Genomic DNA, 26264 nt, shown 5'->3' with positions numbered 1-26264 from the left:
CTGAAACTCCCCTAGTTTGTGGCCAGTAAGATCTTGCAGAGCCTGGTTCTGGATTGAGCTGCCAGCAGGGACCTTTACTTTCCCATGTGAGCTAAATCCCTTGTTTTTACCTTCATGAACCTACCATGCTTGTGTCAAATGCAGAAGCTGATGATTCAGAAAGATTTTTCTGAAGGCCCTCCTAAGTTTTACTAGTGATTTCCTGTCATTAGTCCTACTGACATATATATCTGTATCTACATTGCATATTTATACTTCACAGCTTGTTAGTTCTTGGAGGTTTAGCAACCTCCTGGAAAAATTTGCACTAAGCAATGAAGCAACCTAATGGGGTAAGCTGTGGCTTCAGTCCTTTGTGATCTCAGTTTTCTGACCTGTATGAACACATTTTTCCCCCAGCCCAGAGCAGGTGGCACCTGCAGGTTCAGTAGTGAGCTGGCTGAGCACCACAGGGGAGGTACAGGCTTGCCAAAGGGGTGGGTTGCTCATCTGGGGCAGCCAGTGAGGAGCAGTTGGCGTTTTAAAAGCATTATTGGACAATGAATGTTGTATCTGCATGTAAAAAGGTACTTGAAAAATTGGCTGGAGGGATTGCATATGCCCATCTTCCTGGCAAAGTATTTGAATAGCAGAGTTGCATGGGGGAGCATCTTGCTGTATTGGAGGCTTTTCTAAGTTGATGGACACAATTTAATTTCTGGAAGGCTGTAGGCAGTTTTGCACGAGTAATCGTGGGTGGAAAGAGAAATGTATCTGGTGTAGCAGAGCAGGGCTCTGATGAGAGTCACAATCTGTGGTTTTTTCCACCTTTTTTCCCCTGAAAAAAGTCTGAGGCCTGGTAGCCCTGTCTGTGCTGTGTGGCCCCCGTGGGGATGCTCTGGGCTGCGGCTGCTGGATACCAAAACCCCCGGGGAAGAGATGCTCCTGCATTGACTCCAGTGGTGGCATGAGGGACGCGTTTCACAAGTGCTGCAACCACCTTGTCCTTGCTGATGCTGCAGCCCATGCCCAGCTGGTTGCTTCTCATTAACTGTGCGTTATTCATCAGCTTGGTTTTCCCCTGTGTGTGGAGGAGAACTGATTATAGTGCAGGGATGCTCTTTGGTGTATCCAGTGGTTTCAGTTTGCCTTGGATTTTTTGACTAATTGCTGCAGCAATCAGATTTGGTGTCTGAAGGCAGCACCGCAGTCACACGTGATGGGAGGGGACAAAAGTAATTTTGCTGTTTAGCTCCTCTGCAGACTTCTTTTAATCTGGCCAGTTTGGCCAGTTTTCTTGTTGATTCATTGGGGTTTTGATACTCTGAGGTGTGTATGTGGGTTTTTTTGTTATTAACAAAAAGACAAAATAATAGCTCCTTGCCTCTTTAATGTAATTATGTGGAGGAGCAAGCCATTGAATGGTTGTGGCTAAAGCCACGAAAAAGAATGATTTTAACTGCTGCTATATGAAGAATCTTCCTTTTTCTGCTTTGATGATGATGACTGCCTGTTTATATTTTAGCATCTGTTCCAGTAAGAATGTGGAAGGAAATGAGCTGGCTCAGCAGAAACTGAAACCCAAACTAATCTCATGCTGTAGTAAATGCTCAATAGCCTCATTGTCCATGGGCACTTCAGCAGCAAAGTTAGAAAAAAAAAGGTTTAAAAAAAAAAAAGGCGCTAAAAAACAGAATAGATGGCAGAGAAAGCATCAGAGCCCTTTCGTTGTTTTCTCCAGCATCCCACAGGCTCCACGCATGTGCCCAGTAGGCACAGAGCCTGGCAGCAACTTGCTGGAACTTTGCCCTGCTGCTGGGGGTGCAGGGTTTGGGGTCCCACTGCCAGTGGTGCCAGAGGCCAGTGTCACTGTCACCAGCAGGGCGGCTGGTTCCTGTCAAAGCTCTTTATGAGCTTTCCCAGGCTGGCTGCTGTGTGTCCCGCGGAGTTCTCCCGTCCTTTCACCCTGTGCTTCCACACTTGCATAACTGACTTAGGCATTACTCTCCCAGCTCTGCTTGCCATATCTTCGGCACTCGTATATCACTTGGCCTCTTTGTTTTGATAAATGACTTGCCAGCCAAGTCGCTCTTCAGCTGAGGCTGGGAGTGTTTTGAGGCAGAGACAGTAAGTTTACGTTCATGCCTATTTAATTTTGTAGGTCTGGTTCATACCTAAATGCACCAGGATTATTTACTGAAAGTATATGGAGAATAATATTTCTCATTTTTAAAAAATCCTGGTAGCCTGTGAACTCATGATGCTTTCTCGGGGCAGAAACTGAAAGTGGAATGGATTTTTTTTAGTTACTTTATCAGACTGGGAGAAGTGTAGAGATTAGTAGAGCATAAACAGAAGAGGAAGTAAAGCAGCTCTCAAGTGTTTTAATGATCTGAGTAGCTAATTTGTTTAGTATGAATTGTAACTGAGCCTTGAGTTTGGCACTCAGGATTTTAGTTTGTTAAATACAAATAAATAAAGCATGGAAATGGAGTTTCTAGAAATTGTGGTCCAGCTTAGCTGTGCATACATTATTCCATACCACATGTGGGATTGGTTGGTCTGTGCTGGTATTCCCCAGCTGGGCTTTTCCTTGGGAGGTGTTGTCATATATTTTAGCTTATTAATGCCATAGACAGTGGGACTGAGTGCTCCCTCAGCCAGTTTGCAGATGATGACACTGAGTAGAGTGGTACAGTTGATACATTTGAGAGATGGGAGGGCATCCAGAGGCACCTTGACAGGCCTGAGAAGTGGACCCATGCCAACCTTATGAAGTTCAGCAGGGCCAAGTGCAAGGTCCTGCATCTGTTTCAGGCATGCCTCAGTGTCAGTATCAATATAGTCAATAGATAGAGAAGGACTTGAGGATACTGGTGTATGAAATATTAGACATGAGCCAGCAATGTGTGCTTGCAGCCCAGAGACCCCACCTGCAGTACTGCATCCAGCTCTGGTGTCCCCAGCATAAGAGGGACATGGACCTGTTGGAACAGGTCCAGAGGAGGTTGATAAAGATGATCAGAGGGCTGGAGCACCTCTCCTGTGAAAACAGACTGAGAGAATTGGAGTTGTTGAGCCTGGAGAAGAAAAGGCTCAGAGGAGACCTTATTGTCACCTTTCAGTGTATAAAGGGCCTTATAAAAAAAAAGATGGAGTGAGACTTTTTACCAGGACCTGTAGTTATAGGACAGTGGCTAATGGTTTTATACTGAAAAGGGTAGGTTTAGATTGGACATAAGAAAGAAATTCCTTACTATGAGGGTGGTGAGACACTGTAACAGGCTGCCCAGAGAGGTGGTAGATGCTGTATGCCTCAAAGTTTTCGAGATTGGGTTGGATGGGTCTCTGAGCAACCTGGTTTAGTGGAAGATGTCCCTGCCCATGGGGCAGTTGAACAACTGTTGAAACTGCTGCTTGATGAAAGTAAGCAAAATTCTTGTGTCTGAGCAGAAAAAATGTTCTTCAAGACACGAGGCATCTAATATTTTCAGTCATGGTAAATGTAATGATATTTTATGAGCTGGGAGGCAACAGTAGGAAAGGTGTCTGTAACCTTCTGAAGGAAAGGAAGCAGAGTTTTGGTGGGTTTTATTTTTTTATTTTTTTTTTTTTTAAGCTTGCCAAGTGTTGCCATTTATCAGGCAGCTTCTCTTTATCCCCTGCTCTTGGACCTGCCCAGGACTGATTTGGAAGAACCCTCCACCTTGTCGATGCAGAGTGATGTTTGCTGCTGCAAGATGTGTTTCTCCAGCTGGCTGCTTGGCAAAGCAGGGAAGTCCTGTCAGCTGCCTCTCTACTTAAATTATCCACTTTTTGGCAGACGGACAGGCTCTTTTTAGCCCCGTGCATGGTGCCTGGCACAGCAGAGGCCAGATCTCAGCTGCCACTTCTCTGCACCACAGCGGGAGCCCTCCAGCATCCCACTTTCGGGCTGGGGCAGCCACTGGCAGATGCGATGCCCCTTGCAGGGCCTTTAGCTGCAGGCTTCACTGCTGGTTCACTTAAACATGTACTAGCCTAAGATGTGCTCTTAGCCAAGGAACAGTAGCTGCCACTGCTTGTATGCATGTGTGAAACCAGACTGCTCGTGTTAAATGCTCCAACCCATGCTACATTTGTGTGCTGTGGCTTTCTCCAGGAAAGCTGCAGGCGTGGACACGCTGGCTGCAACAGCAGCATCAAGAAATTGGATGTCATTTAGTGGAGTTATTTGTGAGTAAAGAGGTAAAGGCAGGTGAGGGTAAAGCTCTGTTGTTGAGGAGCTCTGTGAGCTCTGCCTGTGGTGCTCCTGATGGCTCCCATGGCCTGGAGGAGCCTGCTGCCACAGCTCCCTTCCCTGATGGAAAGAGCAGTTTTGTTTGAGAAATAAGAGTCGTTTTTTGTTGGAAAAGTAGATTGGGGGGATTTATGTACGCACCGATTTCATTAAGTGGTGTGCCGAAACATGTAGGGGTTTGAAGCTTTTTCATGACTCGTGTATCGGCAGCAATTGACCATCAGAGCGAGCGCCTGGCTGAGTAAGCTCGTGCCTGGCCAAAGCCAGCAGCGTACCCCAGTGCACAGCTAAATGCTGTTATGGCATAGCCCAGAGTTCTGGCAAACTTGTGGTGGTTTTGCATGGTTTTTTCCCATTCATTTCCTTGCATAGCAGCCCAATCCATGGTGCCTTTCCAGTTTGCAGAGGGAGTTGGGACAAACTGGTGTGGTCCTGTCCAGGGCTTAAAGCAGCAAAGAGCCTACTTATCTTGACTTTAAACAAACAAACAAACAAAACAACAACAAAGTGCCAAGTCTCTCATTTACTGCAAGCACCATGTGTCTGCAAGCATGGATGAATGTGTCTGCTGAACTGATTCTCCTGCCCCTACAGCAGATCCTGTGGCCCCTTGTGCTCCAACCTGGGGCTGCACCCTGCTCGTAGCGTTCAGGGGTATTTTCAGTGCCCTTCATCACTTTTCTAGTCAAGGAGGATTTTTCTTTTTATTTTCAGAGTGAACTGCCTAATGGCCTTTCTGTTTGTTACAGCTGTTCATCCGACGTGTCAGATCTGAATCTCCCCATTTGGGAGGAAAAAAACTCAACAGCTGGATTATGGATAAAATACAAATGCGTGTGTGTGAGAAGCTGCACTTACTGGAAGTGTTTTCTAGTACAGAGATCCTATTGAACAGCAAATAGAGCGTGATTGTGGTCTCCCCTGGTTAAGTCTGTGGTTAGATTTGCTTGATTGGTTGGTTTTGTCCAAGCCTGTTGTTTTGTTTATAAAACAAATAGGCCGTTATTCCTTGCTCTCCCGCTGGATGGGCGGTAGAAGTGGTCCTCCGTTTCCTGACATTTACAGCTGGAAAATAAATTGGAAAATCCTTCTGTGACTTGCACTGCTAGGTTTTACATGTGGAAATGTTCCAGGAATGTGTTGTAACACTTATTTTTTAATGCCGTTTTTCCACTGAGCTTCACATCTCTTCCTTTAGACCTTATCAGCAGATGGGTTTTGAAGTTCCACGTTTGAGGGTACATAGATCAGGTATCTGGTGTTGTGACATTGGCTTTTGTCATTAATGTTACAGAATGTCAGAACGTGATTCTGAGAAAGGTGAGTAACTCTGGGGATGGAAGTTGCAGAAAAGGCATGAAATGCAGGGAGAGTCTGTCTCTGAAGGCGGGGAGAAGCTGCTCATCTGGAAATGCGAAGAAGAGCCTGGCACAGCTGAACTCAGATTGACCCAAGACACTAAGGTGAAAAGACAAATCCCCTTCTTGGGTGAGTTCCCAGTGCGGATAAGGAAACTTGGTGTCGCAGTGCAGGCGCAGGCAAGAACTTGTCCGAGATGGTGCAGTGTGGTCTTGATGGCCAGAAGTTGGGAGGCTCTCACTACATGAAATGCAGAGGAGGATTTCTACAACAGGGGAAAAGGAGAATGTCTCAGAGGGAATGAGAAGAGCCTGTTTAGTTAAGCCAGGAAAGTCAAGGCTGATGTGAGAGCCATGGCTCTCTATACATGTATGTAGCAGAGAGCAATTTCTAGAGAAGACTGTGTTGCGACTAAAGCAAATGCTATAACCAGCACTGAACACATTTGAACTGAAAATTAGAAGACAATTTTTTGCTGTTGGAAGAAGTCAAGGAAGGAAGCCAGGAGACCTGCTTGGTTAAACAAGGAACTGCTGGGTAAGCTCAAGTGGAAGAGAAGAGTTTATAGATCATGGAAGGATCTGGCCACTTGGGAAGAATATAAGACTGTTGTCAGAGTATGTAGGGAGGCAACTAGGAAAGCTAAGGCCTCCTTAGAATTAAACCTGGCAAGAGGGTGAAGGACAACAGAAAGATCTTCTTCAGATACATGGCAGATAATATGTAAAGCATGAGTGTCATGAGGATGGAGCCAGTCTCTTCTTGGTGACAACCAGTGATAAGACAATGGGCAGTGGGTACAAACTGAAACACAGGAGGTTCCGCTTAAATATGAGAAGAAACTTCTTCACAGTGATGGTGACAGAGCACTGGAACAAGCTGCCTGGGGGGTTGTGGAGTCTCCTTCTCTGGAGACATTCAGAATCTGCCTGGACGCCTTCCTGTGTAACATCATCTAGGGGTTCCTGTGTAACCTCATCTAAGTGTTCCTGCTCTGACAGGGGGATTAGACTAGATGATCTTTTGAGGTCCCTTCTAATCCCTAATGTTCTGTGATTCTGTGAATCAAGCCTGTGACTGGAGTGATGGGAGCAGGGTCTGGCTGGCTCTTGGGATGAAGCTCAAGAAGAAAGTCGGTGAGTGATGCTATGTCTGTCATACCAGGGGCTACCTGGTGAGCTGGGTGGTCCAGTCCCCTGTTGAATCCCCACTGTAACTCAGCCGAGTGAGGGGGAATTGCCAGCACCATTAGTTTGATCCCACTGGTCATACCAGGAAGGGTAAAGCTTGCCGGTGTTTACACACAAGTAGCTGTTGTGTGTCAGCAAGAAGCAGGAAAAACCTGCAGTGCAGGGGGACAGACAGGGCTTTCCAGTGCCACTCATACCTCAGTGTGACAGACAAGCTCTTGTTTGATGTGAGCTCCCCTAAGGCTTACCTAAACCTCCAAACACACATCCATGCATGAAGGTCCTCAGTGTGACCATATGTCCAAGAGGAGCAGCTCGTCTTTAGGAATATTTAAAATAATGACTATTGACTGCATTAAAGTGTGAGGATACTGATATTCATCCACCCTGGCATGGCTCTGTATGGAAGCCATTAGGACAAACCTGAGGAATGGAAGCCTGTAGGACACCGAGATCGTTTGACAGCAACAAGAAAAAGAGAAATAACCTGAAGTAGCTAAACTGAATTTGCAGGAGCATTGGCACTCAGCATCTTCATATCAGTGCCTGCCTGTGCTGGATGTGCAGGGCTGGCAGTGGGGCAGGGCTGCCTCTCGCTCCTTCGGCTGCAAATTTGGTGTCACCATGGGCTGTTTCTTATTGTGCTTTGTCTAATTTCAGCCCAACAAAGCTGCCTTCTCAGCTGAGTGCTCACCATATTGCCATAATATGAATTAGTAGAGATAAACTGGCAGTTGTATAACAACAGTAAATTTACTGGGCACATTTTGTTGTCCGGTGAACACAGAACCTGGCAGATAATTGCTGTGAGAAATAGTTCTGACTCTTTTGCTCCCTTGTAAAACTGTGGAGGAGCTGATCACTTTATCTCTCTGAGTTTTAGACCAAGAGCAATTTTGATGGCTATCTCAGCAGGGCAAAACCACAGACATTGTTCCAAACTGGTGGGTAATTGCTTTGTGGAAAGCCATTTATGAACTCATCTATTTTTTTCTGCCAGGAAGGTGAAGTTTGTTTATTCAATTCCATTTCAAAGCAATGCCATTTCTTACCAGAGACTCTAGCAGAAATGGGTGTACAACTCTGTTCTTTCTGACCTGCTTGCATGTTTGCTTTTCTTTTGAGAATATAATTTAGAGTACATTTTTTCCACATTGCTTCTTAATCTGTCTAAGCTGAAATCTGCCAAACCTGTGGTTTCCTTCCTTCTCTCCCGTATTTTCCATTATTAAATCTTCCAGCCCATTGGAAATATCTGAGATGTAGATTTAAGTAACTTTGGCACAGCACAAGTCGTCTCCTATTGGATCAACAGGCAATGGGTGCAGCAGCATACTAAGGATGGGTTGAAAAATGACAAACGGGCTTCTTCCCATGGGCTGACGCTCAGGGTGGAGAACAGGACAATGCGAGAACTGTGACAACTGAGTATGTACATTAAAATGGACAGATAACTGGTGTAGTCCCATGCAGAGGAAAGATCTGGGTGGTCTGAAAATATGTATTACCATATTTAGGATCAGATTCTGTTACCTCCAAGAAAAGTAAATATTGCTTTGGGACTCATTAGCAGTAGGGTTTTTTTTGATCAACACCAGTTATCTGCTTATCAGTACTGTTGCCCAGCCTGCAGGTTGTCCTGGCTCCAATGTTCATGGCCTGGGGCCACACGAGAGGCAGGAGGGAGACAAGAGGGGGAAGGTCTGGTGCAGCTGCAGGGGTGAGGAGGGAGAGAGGGAGCAGGTTGAGTGTCTCCGTCAGTCAGAATAAAGGGGCTACTGCCCTATGAGCCATATGAGAAAGGGCGAAAAGGTAAATGGGGCCAAGAAATAGTGTGATGTTAAGGTAGCATTGCCGAGTGTAAATGTCGCTTCTTGATTTTCCTTTTTCAACAAAGGATGTTCTTGGGGGACAAGTCTGCCTCCAGACCTTTGGTGGAGGAGATGGGAGCCCTGTCCTGGACTTTCCACAGGCTTTTTTGTCTGGACAGTGCTGGTCATACTTGGGACTGCGGGCAGCCTTCCCATTCCCACCAACATGGTGGGAATCGCTGTGGGGTGGCCACATCCCATGGGAGACCCTCAGCAGCCTTCAGCCAGGTCCCAGCCAGATAGGACTTCCCTCCAACAGCAACCTTTTTGGTCTTCAGCAGGGCTCAGGAGAAGGGTTATTTAAAGCCCTCCTTTTTTTCTGTGGAATATAGGAAGTAGGAAGCGCTTCCTCCCCGTAGATCTCTGTCCAAAGCTTTTGTCCACTTCCTTACAGTCCCACCCTGCTTGGAGTCACTCCAAAACGCAGCACACGGGGGTGGCGTGCTGTCGTTTAACAGGGTCATGCTCCGCTGCAGTTCCTCTCCTTTTCCAGAACAGAAGGTTTCAGCACCGGAATACCAAAGAGCTGTGTCTTGGATATACAAATATCCATCTGTCTGCCCTACCTCATCACCCCTCCTGCAACTGGAACGCTGATGCTACAGAGAGGAAATATAGGGGTCGGACCTTCCTTTGGGAGCCCAGTTGATGCTTTCTGCTGCATTTTAGTTCTGAAACTTAAGGGAGGACTCAAGATAAGTCTGACATCTCTGAGACAGAGGGTCAAGAAGCTATAAAAATTGTTAACCACAAAGATATGAGTACCTCAAGTGCTTTTAAGGTAATGCCTGCCATTTTCAGAGCATGGGAGGGAAAGGGGGGACTATTCCTGTTGCATTTGGTTCATCTCAAGAAAGTGCAGCAGCAGGATCGTGTTTGCAGAGGGCAGAGAGAAGAGGCTGAATGAGAGTCTTTGCCAGGGCAGAGCGTTGGCTCGAGGATCTACCTGGTGCCTCCGTGGGCTGGTTTGCCTTCAGCTGAGCAGATAAAGCTTCACCTTCCTCTGGCAGGAACCTCTTCCCCGATGCCAGTGTGACTCCAGACATCTACATCTCTTCTGGAAGTGACTCCCCTGACCCTGAAGGTGTTACATTCTGGCCTTCCTTGTTCAACATATTTACTGCCAACAAAAAACTGTTAGCAGGCTTCAAGGAGAAGGGAAGTGTCCATGCTATTGTGTACTGAAAGATGAAGTCTCCACACCCCAGGAGAAGGCATCACTTCAGAAACTTTCAGTTAGTGCACCATCCTCCACCAGCATAGCCCTCCTTTGAACCACCACCATATACTTTAAACACTTCTTTCCTGTTTCTCTCAAGAGGAAAAAAATAAATGATAAATTATTGTGTTGATGCTACGCAAATGTTGCACTTGCGGAAAGGTCTTGTTGACATGGTTTCTGAGGCAGGATACCTTCTCCCTCATGCAAAAAAGTCACTGAAAATTTCCAGGAAAGTAGATATGTCATCCTTGGGGAAGAGAGATTTAAAAAAAATGACAACGTGGTGGCTACCATGGATCTTGATTTGTGAAAGATGAAGAAGTTGGTGGAAGTGTTCTGTTTAGTAGGATTTTCTGCAGCCCTGTTAGAAGTGGAGCGAACACATATTTGATATCAGGTATAGCTTAGAGTCTCTTCAGAGACCAGAATAATACATGAAAAGATCAAAAAGCAGCTGGCCTGGTGTGGCCAGACCCAAAAGAGCTTATCTGACCATGACCTGACATGTTAAAACTTTACTGATTATGTGCCTTTTTTTTTTTTCTTCCTTCACTAAAGCAAAGTTCATGAAGATAGGGCCATCTGAAAGAAAGACCTGAAGGTGGCATCAGGAGTAGGTTTTCTCCCTCCTCCTCTTCTTCCCCTCATGGATGTCCACCTTGTTGAGAGGAGACACTAGTTTCTTGTTTTCCCACTGGAGACCTTCAGCGAGGCAGTGGGATGGGATGTGCCCCATGTGTGGTCTCAGGTGAAGGTCAGCTGTTGGGATGCTTCCTGCTTCAAACCCATCTCACCTCCTCCTTGTTACCATACCCACTCATTTGGTCACTACTTGCCTTACTTAGATATAAATATAAAATTCAGTGTGATTTGATTTTCCCTTTGCTGTCTTGCCCAGCCTGCTGACAGAGACTCAGCTCCAGGCAGCCCCCACCCACAGTGCTCAGGAAAGCACATTTGGTGTGGATATTGCTGAGGATGGAGCCCTGTGGTGGAGGTTAATGAAGAAAGTGCTGTCTTGAGCACAGATTGCATGGTTTGCTTCCAAGATGATTTGTATTCAAGTGTTGAACGCTGCACAGAAATGCCAGAGGAGAGAAAGGATTTTCATAGGGCTGGTTTTGGTGGCTGTAAAAATGTCATTGTATGTCTGGGTCAGGGGGTCTCTAGCTGTCTCCTCTGATATGAAACACTCCTTTTCTCCCAGACAGTCATATTGTTTTTCTGCATAATTTATAGTGAATGCACTTAAAAGCAAATCCCACTGTTGAGCACACAGGATTAATGCACATTGTGACTACTTAGCGCACGGGCTGGGACTGCAGGTGTCCTGCCCTGCTGCTGCATCAGCCTCTGCTTGCCATGGACTCAGCTCCTGGGAGAGTCCAGCAAGTGCAGTCCATGACAGCTCAGCGAAGGAGCGTTGTCCATTTGTGTTCTGCCTTTGCAGAAACTAGTCACAAAATAATCCGATATCTCCTGTTTTCTGGAGTACTTCTCACATTTTTAATGATGAGAACTTGAGTAAGAGCATGAGATGTATCACTGAGCACCCCACATGCCCAGAGAGAAGGTCTGTTGCGTCACCTCTATCAAGCATGTCCTTCTCGTCTCTGCAGTGGGTATGGAAACTGGCACTTTGTGTTCAAGAGCCACCTGACATGAATGCCAGCAGCCCGCTCATCCCTGCAACCACCAGCTCTGGATTTCACACCACCAAGGTGCTGCCTTGGGCAAACACCCATGTGTGCCCTCACACATTGCCCACAGGGACCCACCAGCCCAGCTATGCCTTGGCATGGACAGCCCTTGCCATCCCAGGAGGACAGCAGGACATTGCCCCAGATGGGTGTCCACATTGTCGAGTACGTTTTGCTGTAATTCAATACAAAGCGCTCGGCGTCGTGTTCTCCAGGCACGAAGGCTTGTGGTTGCCCTGCTACTAACCTGAGCACAAACTTCGCATCATGTTCCTCATGTGATGCCTTTAGACAAGGTGTGTGCTGACTTTCCTGCACACGATGGTGGTTGCTGCACTTTTGGCTCCTTGATTTTAAAAATAAATTAGAAAAAAAATAAATTCCTGTGAGTCTAGTACGGTCACCTGCACCAAGACTTGAGTAATATCCTCAGCTAGCATAGAACTGGGGCTGATTCCTACCAGGACAAGGGTTGATCTAACGCTGTGTGGATTGCTGCATCCAGCAGAACCAGGTTCCTTCCTTATGGGTGAGACTGTTTGTGTGTAGTTATTTTGCAGAGTGTTCACTTTGCAGGGTTTTTACACCTCTGCAAGAAAAAAAAAGTTAAACTCTAGGTTTGCTTTTAGATTTTTAACTTCAGTGTTTTTTTTTTCATTCCACAAACAGGAAAATAAATGTTTTGAAACAATTAGATTACTCTCATTAGTGGTTGCAACTGAAGGGGAAAGAGAACAGGGTTTTGAGAAGAATTTTGATTTAGTGGTGTGTATTTCTACAAGGAAGTTAAACGGTGGCTTTTGTGCTATTTTAAAGTGACAATCTGTTGGGGAAAAATAAAATTAATTAAAACCCCCTCATTTAGAAAGCTAGATTAATAAAATAAATGGATGCATTTGTATTAGATTTGAGACTTCCGGAACCAAAAATTGGGTAGTAGTAGAAATTGTTAGCAGTGGCTGTGTATTGGGTGGATGAAAATGTTAGTGACAAACAGTCTTTCTCTTTTGGTTGTGTGGGGAGGTCTTTTTGGTTTTGTTTTTGTGTGGGTTGGGTTGCTTTGGTTTGGTTGGGTTTTTTTGCTGCCAGTGTTTCAGTATTTTTAATTAAGCATCCAAATAAATGTTGATTGATTTTAACCACATTTCAGTATCTTTCTACTAAGTACACCTCTGCTAAATAATGCTTTAAAAAAATAAAAGTTTATTTTCAGTCTTTGCAAACAAAGCCAGCTCTTTTTCCCTGTGTCAAATTAACTACCTGAAATCAACTCCAGCCCCCCTATCTCAGCACAGAACCTGTAGCTGGGGAAGGGAAGGATGCCAGTTTTGGGGGTTTTTTTTTCTGTTTTTCATTTAGGCATCTTTAGCAAGTGTCACTGTCCCCAAACTTTCTATTTTTCTCTACATGAATGGCTCTGGTACAATGGGGTTTGCTATGGCGCAGTTGACTGGCTCTTGATACTGCCATATTTTGACTGATTCTTCTGAAATTCAATCTAACTTCCTTTCTCCTGGGGCTGTGATTATTCTGTAGAGATGACAGCTATGTAAAAAGCAGGAAGACTACCCGTATTTGTTCCTCACATCAATAGATACGCATCCCTTAATGCAAGCAAGTAAGACTTTTAAGAAGTCAGCATACCACTGAAAATCCTGTCATGATTTAAGGTCTTTATGAAGGTGGCACAGGTTATCTGAGGTGGTTGGGCATCACTGCCCTGCACAGAAATGCTGTCCGGAGGCAGCTTTCTGGGGAGGGAAAGGATGGGAAGCTGGATGTGATTTACCTTCATCAATTAAATTAGTGCATGATATGAAACTTTAAAAAATCCAATACAAGACAGCCCAACTGTGCAAATTGCACGGTCTTAATTATATTGAAATATAATGCCCTGCTCTAATTCTTATTACTTTTTCCCCCCCTCTTTGTAAACTGTGAGGCTGCAAAGTTCTCTCCAGATTCCTGCTTCACATCAGGCACTTTTCTGTGTCCTGCAGGCCTGCGCTCACAGAGCTTTATTTAAAATTATGTATCACAGTAGTATCTTCAATGAACATGACGTGAGTTTCTCCACATGCGACACAGCCTTCCCCGAAAAAGACCTTGTACGCTAAGACATTGTGCTGACATGTTTTCCTTGCTCTGTAATATTGTGTAAACAAGCTATAATTTATTTTTCTTAAGCCTTGCCAACTTTGCACAGTGCCTGAAGACAAAATAGGGCTGGCTGCTTCTCCCTTGTTTGTTTTGTTTTGTTTTTTTCAAATAAAAAAAAGAAAGGGCAAAGGGAGGAGACAAGGAAAATCCACTCACGATATTCCTTTCCTGTCTGCAATCACAAGCTGCACTGCTGCCCAGTCTACTCCCACCCAAATTAACCCAATTTCCTAATTTACATGAAATATTTCTATGCTTTTCTTATTGCACTGGGAATATTTGCCCTTTACAGTAATAAGCTCTCTCCCCTGGGCTGGAGAATGTTATGGAGAGCTCCATGAGGAATTGTCGCTTCTCTGGTCATAGTGCAGTTCTCAGTTTTTCCTCATTAGCATTTGTGAATATTTGGGGGTGTCTTGTGTGTTTTGTTTCTTTGCAGTGAATTTCTAACCGTGGCCTTGGTGACAAACTCCCCTCTCCCAGTGATGGGTGTCAGTGTCAGCGGGCACAGCGGGTACCGGTGTGTCCTGGTTCTTACAGGGGCTGCAACGGTTGGGAAGATGCTGCAGCCATCACCTGCAAGTGCCTCTGCACCGCATACCGATGATGTGAACATAAAACGGTTCTCAGGTTAATGCATTGATGCTCAATGACAGAGACTAATTGATTTTTCTCTGTAAATCAGGAATATAATCCCTAGTAATGTGACTTCAACAGACATGAGTGATCCAGGGACCTATAAGTGAATTTCTGAGGTTTTAGCCTTGCAGCTGACTCCATGAAATGAATGTGCCAGCCTGGAAGTATTTCTCTCACACAGCTATTTGCAGGCTTTGAGGTTTTGTAATGTCTTCCTTTGGCAAGCTTTGGGTAAGTGGTTATCTACCACCAGAGCATTTCAAAAAGATGCACCCAATTTGAAATTTGACCCCATTTGAAATTGGGTCCCTCTTTTTGAAACACCCTGTGTAACGGGTTTTCATCCCAGACATGGGGTTGGGTTGCAAGACCACACAGATCCCGAGGATGTGTTTATAGATACGCTTTCAAAGGAAGGTGGCTCTAAGTACATCACCCATTCACTGTGCCTTTCAAAAGGACATTCAGTGCATATACCTGAACTGTTACTGGGTTTTCTGGAACTTAAAATGTGGGTGATACAGGTGATGGTCCTTCCCCTTTGCCCACTTTTTTTTAATAAGCTTCTGAAAAATATTTAACTTGAAAATAAGTTGCAAGTAAGCAATGTTACTGAGTTAAATAGGAGTCATTGAAAGTGAAAAATATAAAAAAGTTCATTTATTTATTTAATGTGCTTTGTTCTTTTCTGTGAGGTTTTGTTTCTCTTTCTGTTTCCCTGGAGGCAATGGAGGAAGGAACTTCAGCTCCTCTTGACAGCAGCCTTTCGTGTCTCAAACCCCGTTTTTCACGGTGTTAACAATTGAGGTTTCTCTTTTGTCTCGATGCTTCTATTGTTAACTTTTCAAGACATGGAGATATTTGTTGTTGCACTTCAAGTTTTATCAAAAGGTGCTGCTTTTGGCCCCAAATCTACAGCTTGGGAATGCAAAGCAGGAGCTGCAGTAGCTGGCACGTGAGTGTCGGTGCTGCTTTTGCCACAGAGCAGGAAAGAAGTTCACAGGAGTTTACCAGGCAGGACCAGATATATCTATAGCAACGTATTTGTATATCCTGTGCCTTCTCTATTGCAATGCTGGTTGCTTAGGATACTGGCATTAAAACATGTAACAAAATCTGCTCTTTACTCTGAAGTTCATTATTTGTCCCAGGGCCGTGTAATTGCACATTTCCCCTCCCAGTTCAGATCAGACCTGTTGACCGGCCCTGGGCAAAGCATGGTCTACAGGATGTCATTATAATCCTGTTTTTCAGCCTATTTGCTACGTGATCTTTTCTTACTGCTACGCATTTGTTGCTAGCTCGGATGCCCAAGATCCCATCTCTCTCTTGCAGCTTGACCTGCAGGAGCCAGGTTCTTCTGAAATAAATCTGTGCATTGACTAAAGTTGTTGAGTGTTGATGCTACCAGAGCCCAAAACATTTTTTCCTGAGGCCATATTGCTGAAGTGAGGCAGCACACATCTTTAATGGCTGAGGCTTTTATTTGGGCTGCCTGTGGGGTTTGAGACTTTATTTGTTTGATTGTTTTTTGATACAAGTATCAAACTTCAAAAAATACAACCCCAGAACTAGCTTATCTTTCAAGGACCACATTTACTGAATTGCCCCAGGGGATCAGGACCTCATGGTTCTTGTTTTCACCTGAACATAGGAAAAAGGATGTTGAGGCTATTTCTCAGCATAGTTCAGGTTGTCAGGGGCCTCTTGAAATCATCCAGTCATACCCTCCTGCTCAAAGCCGGGTCAGCCAGAGCAGATTGCCCATAACTATGTCCAGTTGGGTTTTCAATATCTCCGAAGATGGAGACTTCACAGTTTCTCTTGGAAACCTGTGCCAGCGTTTGACTACCATCACTTTGTCTTTCAGAGCAACACCTTTCTTACCATCTTGCTCACAAGGTCCTTGTAGGCTAAATGCCTTTGCCTCTTCTTCTGCACTCCAAGGCAGAAAGCATCAGTAACAGATCTGACAATTTAGGTGTTTTAATAAATCTTCCACCCCTAGGGGAATGGTTCTTGCATTTCAGACCAACTTAGAGCAGTATTTGCTGGCTGGATTATGCTCTTCATTTGCTTTGGGCTCCTACAGTCCCAGAGGCATCGTGCTGCAGCTTCAAGACCGTAACAGGTCTTGGCCACGCTTGTACTGTTTTATAAGTGAACACCGTAAGAGAAAAGGTGCTAGATTTCCCCCTGCAAAGCAGATAGCTCAGATAATATAACAAGTATTTATTCTATTTCTCTGTGTACTGTGCTTCTCTGCTGGAGAGCACCTCTGTACTACAGACAGGCATTTCATCAATTTTCCTCCTTTTATTAATGCTAAATCAGTAGCCAAGGGGGTTTGCACAAGGCAGTGCTGCTCTAAGGAGTCATGCCTGCTTTTGCGACTGTAACTAATGTGCTAAGAGGATTCCATCAGGAGTTCAGTTCAAGGGAGTTTTGCCTCAGAAGGTTTGCAGTAAAAAAAGCCGTGTCGGTCTCCGGCCTTCTGGGTTACATGCAAGGAAAGTTCTGCTTCCTGCAGTACCCGGTGGTTGACAGAGAGTTGATGCAGAAATAGAATGCACTGGGCTTTGTTACAAGTATATGGAATACTTCAGTGTGTGGATGCTGACAACCAGTCCATCTTTTGGTAAAAACACAGGATTACTACTTTAGCTGTTTCGGAGTTTGCTGCGGTTACTCACAGGGTGCTGCATAACTGGTGTCCCTCTTGGCCTCAGTAAAAGACTTTTTTTCTCATTGCTAGGCTTTTGCTATGAGATTATTGCTTGTTTTTGGTGAGCCTCAAAGGAGAGAGGATATAAAGGTTTAGGTAGGAGTTCTCTGGCATCTTGGTTTCTAGCCTGGCTGGATGTAAGTTGTGCAAACAGGCAGCAGCACCGCATAATTTTAATAAATTACTCCATGACAGTGCTGGATGCTCTGAGGGCCTTTGCTCATCAAGCTAAGCAGGAATGGACCTTGCTTGTGGCATTGCTTCCCTGGATTTCACTCTGTCGTGGTGGGAAGTGCGGGACGGGAGGCTGTGTTGGTGCTAGGGCACTACTGACTGCCCAGGACAGTGTTGGGTGCGAGGATGTCTCTCCTCCCTTACCTTCTACACCCACTGCAGTGAGTCATTTGGCTGGTACAAGCTCATTAAAAAGAACACCCCACAGCCCTAATCACAGGAGTGACCTGAGCACGCCAGACCCGCTCCCTGTGATTTCCATTAGCAGCCATCCTCCAAGTGGTCTGGTGGCTAAATCAGCTGCTGAGCCTCTGGAAAGTGGTTTGATGAAAGCATTTTATAGCAATCGAATGAAATGTCAGGTGGATGCCAGCAGCAGGGGTTGCTGTCATGATTAATGAGATATTTAGGCATTTCATTTTGGAGGAGCTACCTGAAACCACAATTCGCATAGAAGCTTTTTTTTTCAGATGGGCTTTAATAAATTAATGTTAATGTTGGTTATTTAATTATTCATAACAAATTGATTACAACAACTGCAGGGTTATGTTTTGGTTGAACAAATTATGAAGTCTTTCAGAAAACTTATATGCAAAAAAGGGTTGTGTTCAGAGCATTGCACATTACTTTTCTGATCTAAAACGATGTAAAAGAGGAGGAAGGGTTGAAATGACCTGTAATTTGTTGGATGCAAAGACTACTGGAATGTAAGCTTTTGAAGCTGTTATTAAATGAGCATCTGTCCAAGTAACAGGATATCTCTTACTGCTGGTAGAAGTAGTGAAATCTAATAAACAGAGTTAACATCTTGCCTCTTTGTTGTCTAGGGGCCTCTTTTTAGGGGAACAGAAATAATAAAAGTATTATGGGAAAAGGGAGAAATGGTATTAAACCTCTTCAAACTTCTTTTTAACTACCAGTTGGAAGTTTTACAGTCTTCCAGCCCTGTGCATGATTAAAGCTGAGTTTATTTCTGCTTAAAGCCCAGCTCCTGCTTTGAGAGGGCTCTGCTGCTGCTGCCCCAAAGCTCAGGCAGGTCTGAGGCAGGGACTAATCTCATACTGGAGCAGTAGCTTTTGCAAAACATCTGGGCATCATGAAGCGAAGGGGTTCACTGAAGGATGAGGATCAAAGGCACCTCCTCGCCAAAGGACAGAAACATAGTGTTACAATTTCTTCTCTTAAAAAAAGGACCACAGTCGATCTGTTATTTGCTCTAAGCCACTGTTTTCTGCAAATTGACTGCAGCAGAGTAGAATATTGTGTTTTCTGCCCTCGGCACTGCAAGGATGGATATCTGGAGCAGAGGAGATTCGAAGATGCAAAGGCAGCAGGAGCAGCTGGGAGTTAGTGGTTTAACTGGAGGGCAGCCCAGTGCTCTCCTAGGGATGATGCTGGCAGGGACCAGGAGCTGTAGCATCCCTGCATGTTGGGAACAAGCAGAGGTATGTCAGGGGCCTGGAGAAAACTCTGCAATATAATGGACAAAAATAAAGCTTTGGAGCTGAAATATTGGCAGCTTTTCTAGGAAACAGAAGTGCTAATGATAACACAGTTTTCTGTTAAGCCCGATGCATTGAACTAATGAGCAGCTGGTTGGTTTTTGTCTCCGAGCATTAAGCCACAGAGCAGGATGTGGATTTTTTACATTGCTGAGGCGACACAGAGACTAAGTGGAATACAAATAAAACAAGCTTAAATTCAGCTGTTGAAAATCTCTCTGCTGTAGAGCAACTTATTTTTTGCTGACCTTTAACTTCCTTTTTTTTTTGGGTTCTTATGCATGCCTGGGATTTTTGCTCCCTGGGAAGTGCTTAGCCCCTGTTATGTTTTTCCTGGTCCCTGCACGCTTTGCTGCTCAGCTCTTGCAGTTTCCGAGTAGCCGTGCGGTGTTGGCCTGTCAGTAACCTGCCTTCTGCGCCAGCTATGAGCCAGTCTAAGAGGGGCATAACAGGCTGTGCAGAGAAATGTCGTTTATGCTGGGCCAGTCTCAGGGGTTTCGATGTGACCTTGTGTAAAGCTTTTGAATAAACTTACTGAGTCAGTTCTGGGCCCCTCAGTTCCAGAAGGACAGGGAACTGCTGGAGAGGGTCCAGCGTAGGGCAACGAAGATGATTAAGTGAGTGGAACACCTCCCTTATGAGGAAAGGCTGAGGGAGCTGGGTCTCTTTAGTTTGGAGAAGAGGAGACTGAGGGGTGACCTTATTAATGTTTATAAATATATAAAGGGTGAGTGCCATGAGGATGGAGCCAGGCTCTTCTCGGTGGCAAACAATGATAGGACAAGGGGTAATGGGATCAAACTGGAACACAAGAGGTTCCACTTAAATTTGAGAAGAAACTTCTTCACAGTGAGGGTGCCAGACACTGGAACAGGCTGCCCAGGGGGGTTGTGGAGTCTCCTTCTCTGGAGACATTCAAGACCCGCCTGGACATGTTCCTGTGCGACCTCACTTAGGCGTTCCTGCTCCAGCAGGGGGATTGGACTAGATGATCTTTTGAGGTCCCTTCCAATCCCAAATATACTGTGATACTGTGAGTCTGGGGAAGGAATCATAGAATGTCGTGAGTTGGAAGGGACCCACACAAGGATCATTGAGTCCAACTCCTGTTCCTGCATATGACAACCCCAAAATTCACACCACGTGTCTGAGGGAAGGAGATGCAGATCAACCTCTTCTTGGCAGCTCAGTTTGCCGTTGCTGAGAAGCCATGAAAGGCTGAAAGGGATAAAAGCCAAAAATTTTTTTTCTGTTGTTTCTTAAGTGTAGATTGACCATCTTTCATTTTGTCGAAGGAGCTTTCCTGTTGCTGGGCAGCCTCACCTGTGAGTCACCCGCACGTCATGGGCACTGTCAAGGGAGGGGACAAACCCAGCCCCCTCCTGACATCCTGAGGTTAAAAATGCCCTTTTGCTTGCATTGGGGAATATTGAACTTAGTGAATAATCTTATATAAAAGTCTAAACCAAATAAACCTGGAAGAAGTTGTCTTACCAAACATTGTGTTTTAAAAAGCCCCTTTCTCCACTTGTCTAGGAAGGCAGCAGATTGCAACCTGCCGAAAAGGATAAAGCCACTTGTGCAGGTGCTGCTGCCGCAGCGACCCCACTGCTCATACTGCCTCCGTGGCGGAGGCAAAGAGGCAGATGTCCTTCAGGGGATGCTGTGGAGCGTGAGCTGTGCTGAGCTCAGCCTCCCGGAGCAAGGCCTCAGCCCCCGGGGTGCCGCAGGCAGCACAAACCCACCTCCCGTGCTGGGGAGGTGGGGAGGGAGGAGAGAGATGCTCCATAAACCAAGGGCTTTCAAAGAGCGCCTGGCGCAGAGCTACGTGCCCTTCCTGCCCCTCACTTCATCCCCACTTACTTTCACTTGTAAATACGTGGATTTCACTTTTCATCACAGCTGTGGTCCCTGCCCAATCCTGCTTGGTCATCACAGCAGATCAGCCTGTTGGGGTGGGTCAGGAGTTGGGATCCAGACCTGGGTATTGCAAGCCTTATGATAAGAGGGTGGGACTGTAGCACAGAAATACAATAATGAGGATTATTATTTCCCAAATAATAAGGGTTGATAATAAGAATTAATATTTCCCAAATAGTCCTTCCCAAACTGCCTTGCCTTGTCCTTCAGCGGCATACTAATAACTGAGAGAGCCTAGAGGAGAGGAAAAGAGGCCAGATGAAATGAGATATTTTCCCAGTGATTTATAACATCCTTTTTCTTCTCTTTCCTCTTGGCCATGTGTAGGGTCTGTGTTTCCCAGAGGGCTCTGCCTGCACCCCAGACCTTCTCTGCGGAGTGTGGCCAGAGCTCAGGTGGATGCCCTCTCTCTCTCTTGCTTTGCAGCCGCTGAACCCAGATCCAGAAGAGGATGGGGAAGCAGAACAGCAAGCTGCGCCCCGAGGTGCTGCAGGACCTGCGCGAGAACACTGAATTCACGGACCATGAGCTGCAAGAGTGGTACAAGGGCTTCCTAAAAGATTGCCCAACCGGCCATTTGACTGTGGAAGAGTTCAAAAAAATATACGCAAATTTTTTCCCCTACGGAGATGCGTCAAAGTTTGCGGAGCACGTCTTCCGCACCTTCGACACCAATGGCGATGGGACGATTGACTTTAGGGAATTCATCATCGCCCTGAGCGTCACCTCTCGGGGCAAGCTGGAGCAGAAGCTGAAGTGGGCGTTTAGTATGTACGACCTGGATGGTAACGGGTACATCAGCCGTGGGGAAATGCTAGAAATAGTGCAGGTAAGATGTTGTCTCTGTTTTATGTTTCAGTCGTGTTGCTGTAACTTCTTTGCCTTGAGACTGATGTGCCAAGCAGTGGCTTCCCCAGGGAGGGTGATGAGCCTCTGTTCACCAAAGGGACATTGGTGGGACCTACGAGTTGCAAATGCAAAAAGCCTAAAAGACAAACAAGGCTCTGTGCACCTGGCCCACAGCCAAATGCTTGCACCTCTCCCTGGGGATTTCTTAGTGGGGGTGTCGATGGGATCGAAAAACCATAAATGCAAATTTTCACTGACCTGATTCATCTCAGAATTAATACTTTGAAACTTGAGCTCTGAATGAAATGCTGTAGCATGTCTTTGTCTCCTGAAGTCTGGGGGTGTGTAGCCGGGGCAGAGTGTGGGGCAGAGCCCTCTGTGCCCCTGCCCCACGTGCCGCCGGGGCTGGGCCGTGGCAGTGAGCTGCTCCCATCGGCTCTGCAGCCGGGATGTGTCTGCAGGGCACTGCGAGGGCAGGGGGAAGCAGGTAATGTATCCAGCCAGTGCCCTGGCAGCGGGTCTGCGTGGCTCAGCCAGGAAACTTAGGAAGAGGGTTAGGACTGCAGATGTCCTAAAGAGATCTCATCTTTATTCATATTCTTGTAGATCTGAAAATGTGTTTCCTTACTCTTCCACAAAGAAAAACAACCCTGATTCCTATATATTCATATTTACCTGTACAACACCCCATATTCATACGCGTAACTGAGTGTACGTGAAGAGCCAGCTGAAAACACAATGGCTTTCCCAGCTGCAGAAAGCAAAATTACACACCAGTGCCTCCTGTATTTTAGCTTAGTCCTGCTTGTACATTAATCTAGACCCTGACTTTCAGTTAAACTGACCCAACGGTGCAGGAGCTTCTTTTGAAGTGCGAATGCAAGCGGGAAAGATAAAGAAAGCTGCAGTCAGAAATTCCTGTTTGTTTTGGTTTATAAAGTCCTGCAGCTGCTTGCCAGGGTCAGCTGCCTTTTTTTATTGCTACAGGCTTAAATTCTTTTTCTCAGTGCTGATGTTTTGTCATTTGGGTTGTGTTTTTCCTATATATATATTTTTTTTTAATACCCAGGCAATCTACAAAATGGTTTCATCGGTAATGAAAATGCCGGAAGACGAATCCACTCCCGAGAAGCGAACAGATAAGATTTTCAGACAGATGGACACAAACAATGATGGTAGGATCCCCACCATCACTCCTTTGTAGCCTCTAGAAATAGAGATTTTCTAGCTCAGTGTTCATTGAAGCAAGTTATGGTGTTTGGGGTCAGGGAGTCGAGGGCACAGATGTCCTCACTGGTACCTTTGGGCTCTGCCTGGCCTTGGGGAGCGTCTCCAGTCCATAACAAATAGGGTGAATAAGTGGGCAGCAGGTGAGAATCTTTCCCTGCAGGGGAACAGTCCATCCCCAACATTTCACAGGTAAATCCTTCTGCCAGGGATCCTCTGAAACTCCTGAGTCCCCTGTCTTTGCCTTATTTTCTCTAGGTGTAGCACAAAGTAGGCAGGAGGTTTTGCTCCCGTTGCCCTTGACAAAGTCCTGGGCTTATCAGTAAACATGGGTCAGGGATGTGTTTGGGTGCCTGAAAGCAAAAATTTCCGTAGGTCCATAATACTTCTTTTCTGTGCATTTTTATGGCATGTGTAAGTATACTTGTGGTCACACGCAAACCTGCAGTGTTTATTCCATTGCACTGTGCATATTTGGGGAATGTAACAGCTCCTGGGCCGGTTATGGAGCCGCTGGCTGACTTATCTGACAGTGTACCCATCACAACCCCTCCACCTGAGGTAGCTCATTTCCTTGGGCTCAAAAAACACAGGCAAAATTTAGCAGTTTCCTCTGCCCATCAGCCTGCTGACGTGTTTCTTCTCATCCCAGTCGAGGTGGAGCTTTCCCTGGGAATTACCCTGGCAGCGGCCAAGGTGGCAGCTGCCCATGTCAAAATCAGGAGCTGTGTCCTACTGATGTGCTCAGTCAGAGCACAGATTTGGTTCTAGTGCTGAAGTATGGAGACCTGGAAAAATATTATCTTATGCAAAGAAAGTTTTTTATTCAAGAGAATTTTATGGCTGCATTTTGGCATCTGCTTCTGCAGCCTCTGGGGCAAATTCCTGGGTTTGGTGAAGTCCTCTAGTATTTCGCCTTGGACTTCAACAAGACCAGCACTTCATCCCCTGACTTCACATGTAGAGGGCCCTAAAATAACATGACCAAAAGTTTATGTTCTGTGGAAAATAGCAGCACATGCAGATGTGTGACCGTGTAGTAGTCACAAAATCTGCTATATTCATCCTCCAGCTGTTGCACTTTGTTGCTGAAATAAAAAGTCATCCTCTTCCCAGGAAAATATCAGCCCTGAAAGCTGTGCAGTGCCAAGCAATAAAGTTTGCACATGGGGAAGCGCATGTGCTCTTGGTGGATGGAGGTGTTTCTTCTTCTCCATCTGACTGTTGGATGTTGCAAATAGATTTTGATTTGTACTTTGTTTTTAAGTAATGCAAGGAAAGAGGAAAACCCATAGACATCCTGATCGTTGAATACTCTTTTTCGGACTGATAAAAAACTTAAGAAAACACTTGGTTTGGGAACTTTAGCTTAAAAGCCAGAAACAAGAACAGAAGCATGCCACAGGGTGGCCATGGGCTGTTGAGTGAGGGCAGCAGTGGGTTGTGCTGGGAACACAAAGTAGGTGGGAGATCACCGGACACGGTGTCATGGATGCAACACATGCTTGTCTCCTCCAGTTCCTAGGGAAAACTGTTTCATTTCTCATTAATACTGCTTTGCCTTCTTCCATGGTTCAGAGTGCTGGAGCAGGAGAGTATTGTTGATAGCAGGCAAGGCAGAGGCTGCTCACAGGCTCCCAATGGCATTTGTGCAGAGGAATGCTCCTGAGGTTGTGAAAAGCCTGCCAGGAGGCCAGGTTGCCCCAGAATGGAGTTTGGGAGACTGGGTGGGACCTTTCCTCTTTGCCATGCCATGCCGTGCCACGGGACTGTTGCCAGCAGGGGATGCTGGGGTGGTTGCTCCTCGTGGTTGCTCCTCCAGAGATCACCTTTTTCGACCTACAGACTGTTACGTGGGTCTGTCCAAGTCAGCGCCTCTGGCCTAAACTGAAGATGTATAACCCAGAAATGCTCAGGGAGATCAGTGGCTACCTGAGACTGGCTTTTCTGGCTGCCCCAGGGGATGCGTCCTGTTCCTGTACACACCGCAGGGCACTGAAAGTGGCTCATAGGCACAGGAGAAGCCGTCACTGCTCAGCCCTACACGTCACAAGAAACCATGAGGGGACAAAGTGGAGACATTTGGGATATTTAGGTTAAAAATGTCATAGTAATATGGGTGTAGTTTTCAAACCTTACAGTTGTTCAGGTACCGTATCCTGTGTACCGTATCCCAAACCTATGTTTCATGTAATTTGTATAGTCTGGTTCTGGGCAAAACGCGGCCAAATGATATTAGGACAGTTTTTATATTTGGTACTGTCTTTTTAAATAAAAAATAGCAATTATTATGGTAGATTGTTTTGCAGAAGAAAAAATGCATCTGGGCTTAAGAGCTTGAGTAGGATTTGGCTGCTGTGCATTGCACTAAATTCCCCTTGATGCCTTTGCGATAGATTAAGTATACGTATGTTGTTTCGGTGAGGGTTTTTAAGCTACAGCAGCGATGGCAGCAGCAACTGCCTTTGTTTTTTATTATTATTTATTATTTCCATTTTGTTTATCCTCCCTTTCAGGTAAACTGTCGCTGGAAGAGTTCATCAAAGGTGCCAAGAGCGACCCCTCCATCGTGCGGTTGTTACAGTGCGACCCCAGTAGCGCGAGCCAGTTCTGATTAAAGCGGACAGTGTGCACAGAGAATCTCAGCTTGTGTCCTTCAAGCTTTGCTCGCAAATGGATGCCTTCTCAACCATCCCTCCACACTTCGCGGATAAGATCCCATCGCCAGATCATGTGTGTGCGTGTGTCCGAGCGAACCAGCCCGCGCTTCCCTCAGTGACACCAGTGCCGCTCTCCTTCGGCAGCTCCGGTTCTGCTTCCCCGTAATGTTACGATTCACTCTACACATTTTAAACGTTAATTGAAAGGTATGTTTACATGCAGCTACAGAAGAGGTCAAATCGCCGGTGAGATACCACTTCACTTAGTCCATAAGAAAGGTGATGTTCCAGTAGTTCCTGAGAAGATGTTAGGTAGGACTTTTACCCAACATAGCAGATGGTAGATAATTTATTTTGCTTCAGAAATGATTATGTAAAAAAAAAATAAAATATGTGGACTGAATGGAGTAGAAAGTTAAAAAAAATAAAAAGGAAAAAAAAAAGCAGCTTTCCTGGGCATGGTTCCAATTTTCTTTTTGAGGAAAATTGCTTGCACTTATCTAATGGTCTTTACTTTCTTTTAATATATATATAAATTATATATATATGGTGAAGTAAAATTTTAAATATTTAGGTCATCTATTTAAGGCATAAAGTAGAATTCGAGCTTTGTTTCTTCTAGTTGTCTGTGATTTATTCAAATCTTGGAGATTGTTTTTATGTGATATTTATGCATTAGCAAATTGCTGTTCCAAAAGAAATGCATGACTAGCAGTTTGTGGATATTTCACTCTGTTTTAATTCCTGA

At 45.4% G+C, this 26264-nt stretch overlaps 1 protein-coding gene across 1 annotated transcript; it reads left to right on the top strand.

Annotated features, from left to right (window-relative positions):
* Window positions 1-25673, top strand: HPCAL1 (hippocalcin like 1). Its single transcript, XM_080341913.1, has 4 exons — window positions 1-86; window positions 21207-21609; window positions 22699-22804; window positions 25373-25673. The coding sequence occupies exons 2-4, from the start codon at window positions 21232-21234 to the stop codon at window positions 25468-25470; spliced, it is 582 nt and encodes a 193-aa protein (XP_080198039.1). The 5' UTR covers window positions 1-86; window positions 21207-21231; the 3' UTR covers window positions 25471-25673.
* Window positions 25674-26264: the final 591 nt, after the last annotated feature.

This window comes from Nesoenas mayeri (genome assembly GCF_963082525.1).
Source record: "Nesoenas mayeri genome assembly, chromosome: 3".
NCBI classification, from domain to species: domain Eukaryota; kingdom Metazoa; phylum Chordata; class Aves; order Columbiformes; family Columbidae; genus Nesoenas; species Nesoenas mayeri.
The sequence above is the reverse complement of the archived record's forward strand: the minus strand, read 5'-3'. Positions and strand labels throughout refer to the sequence as shown.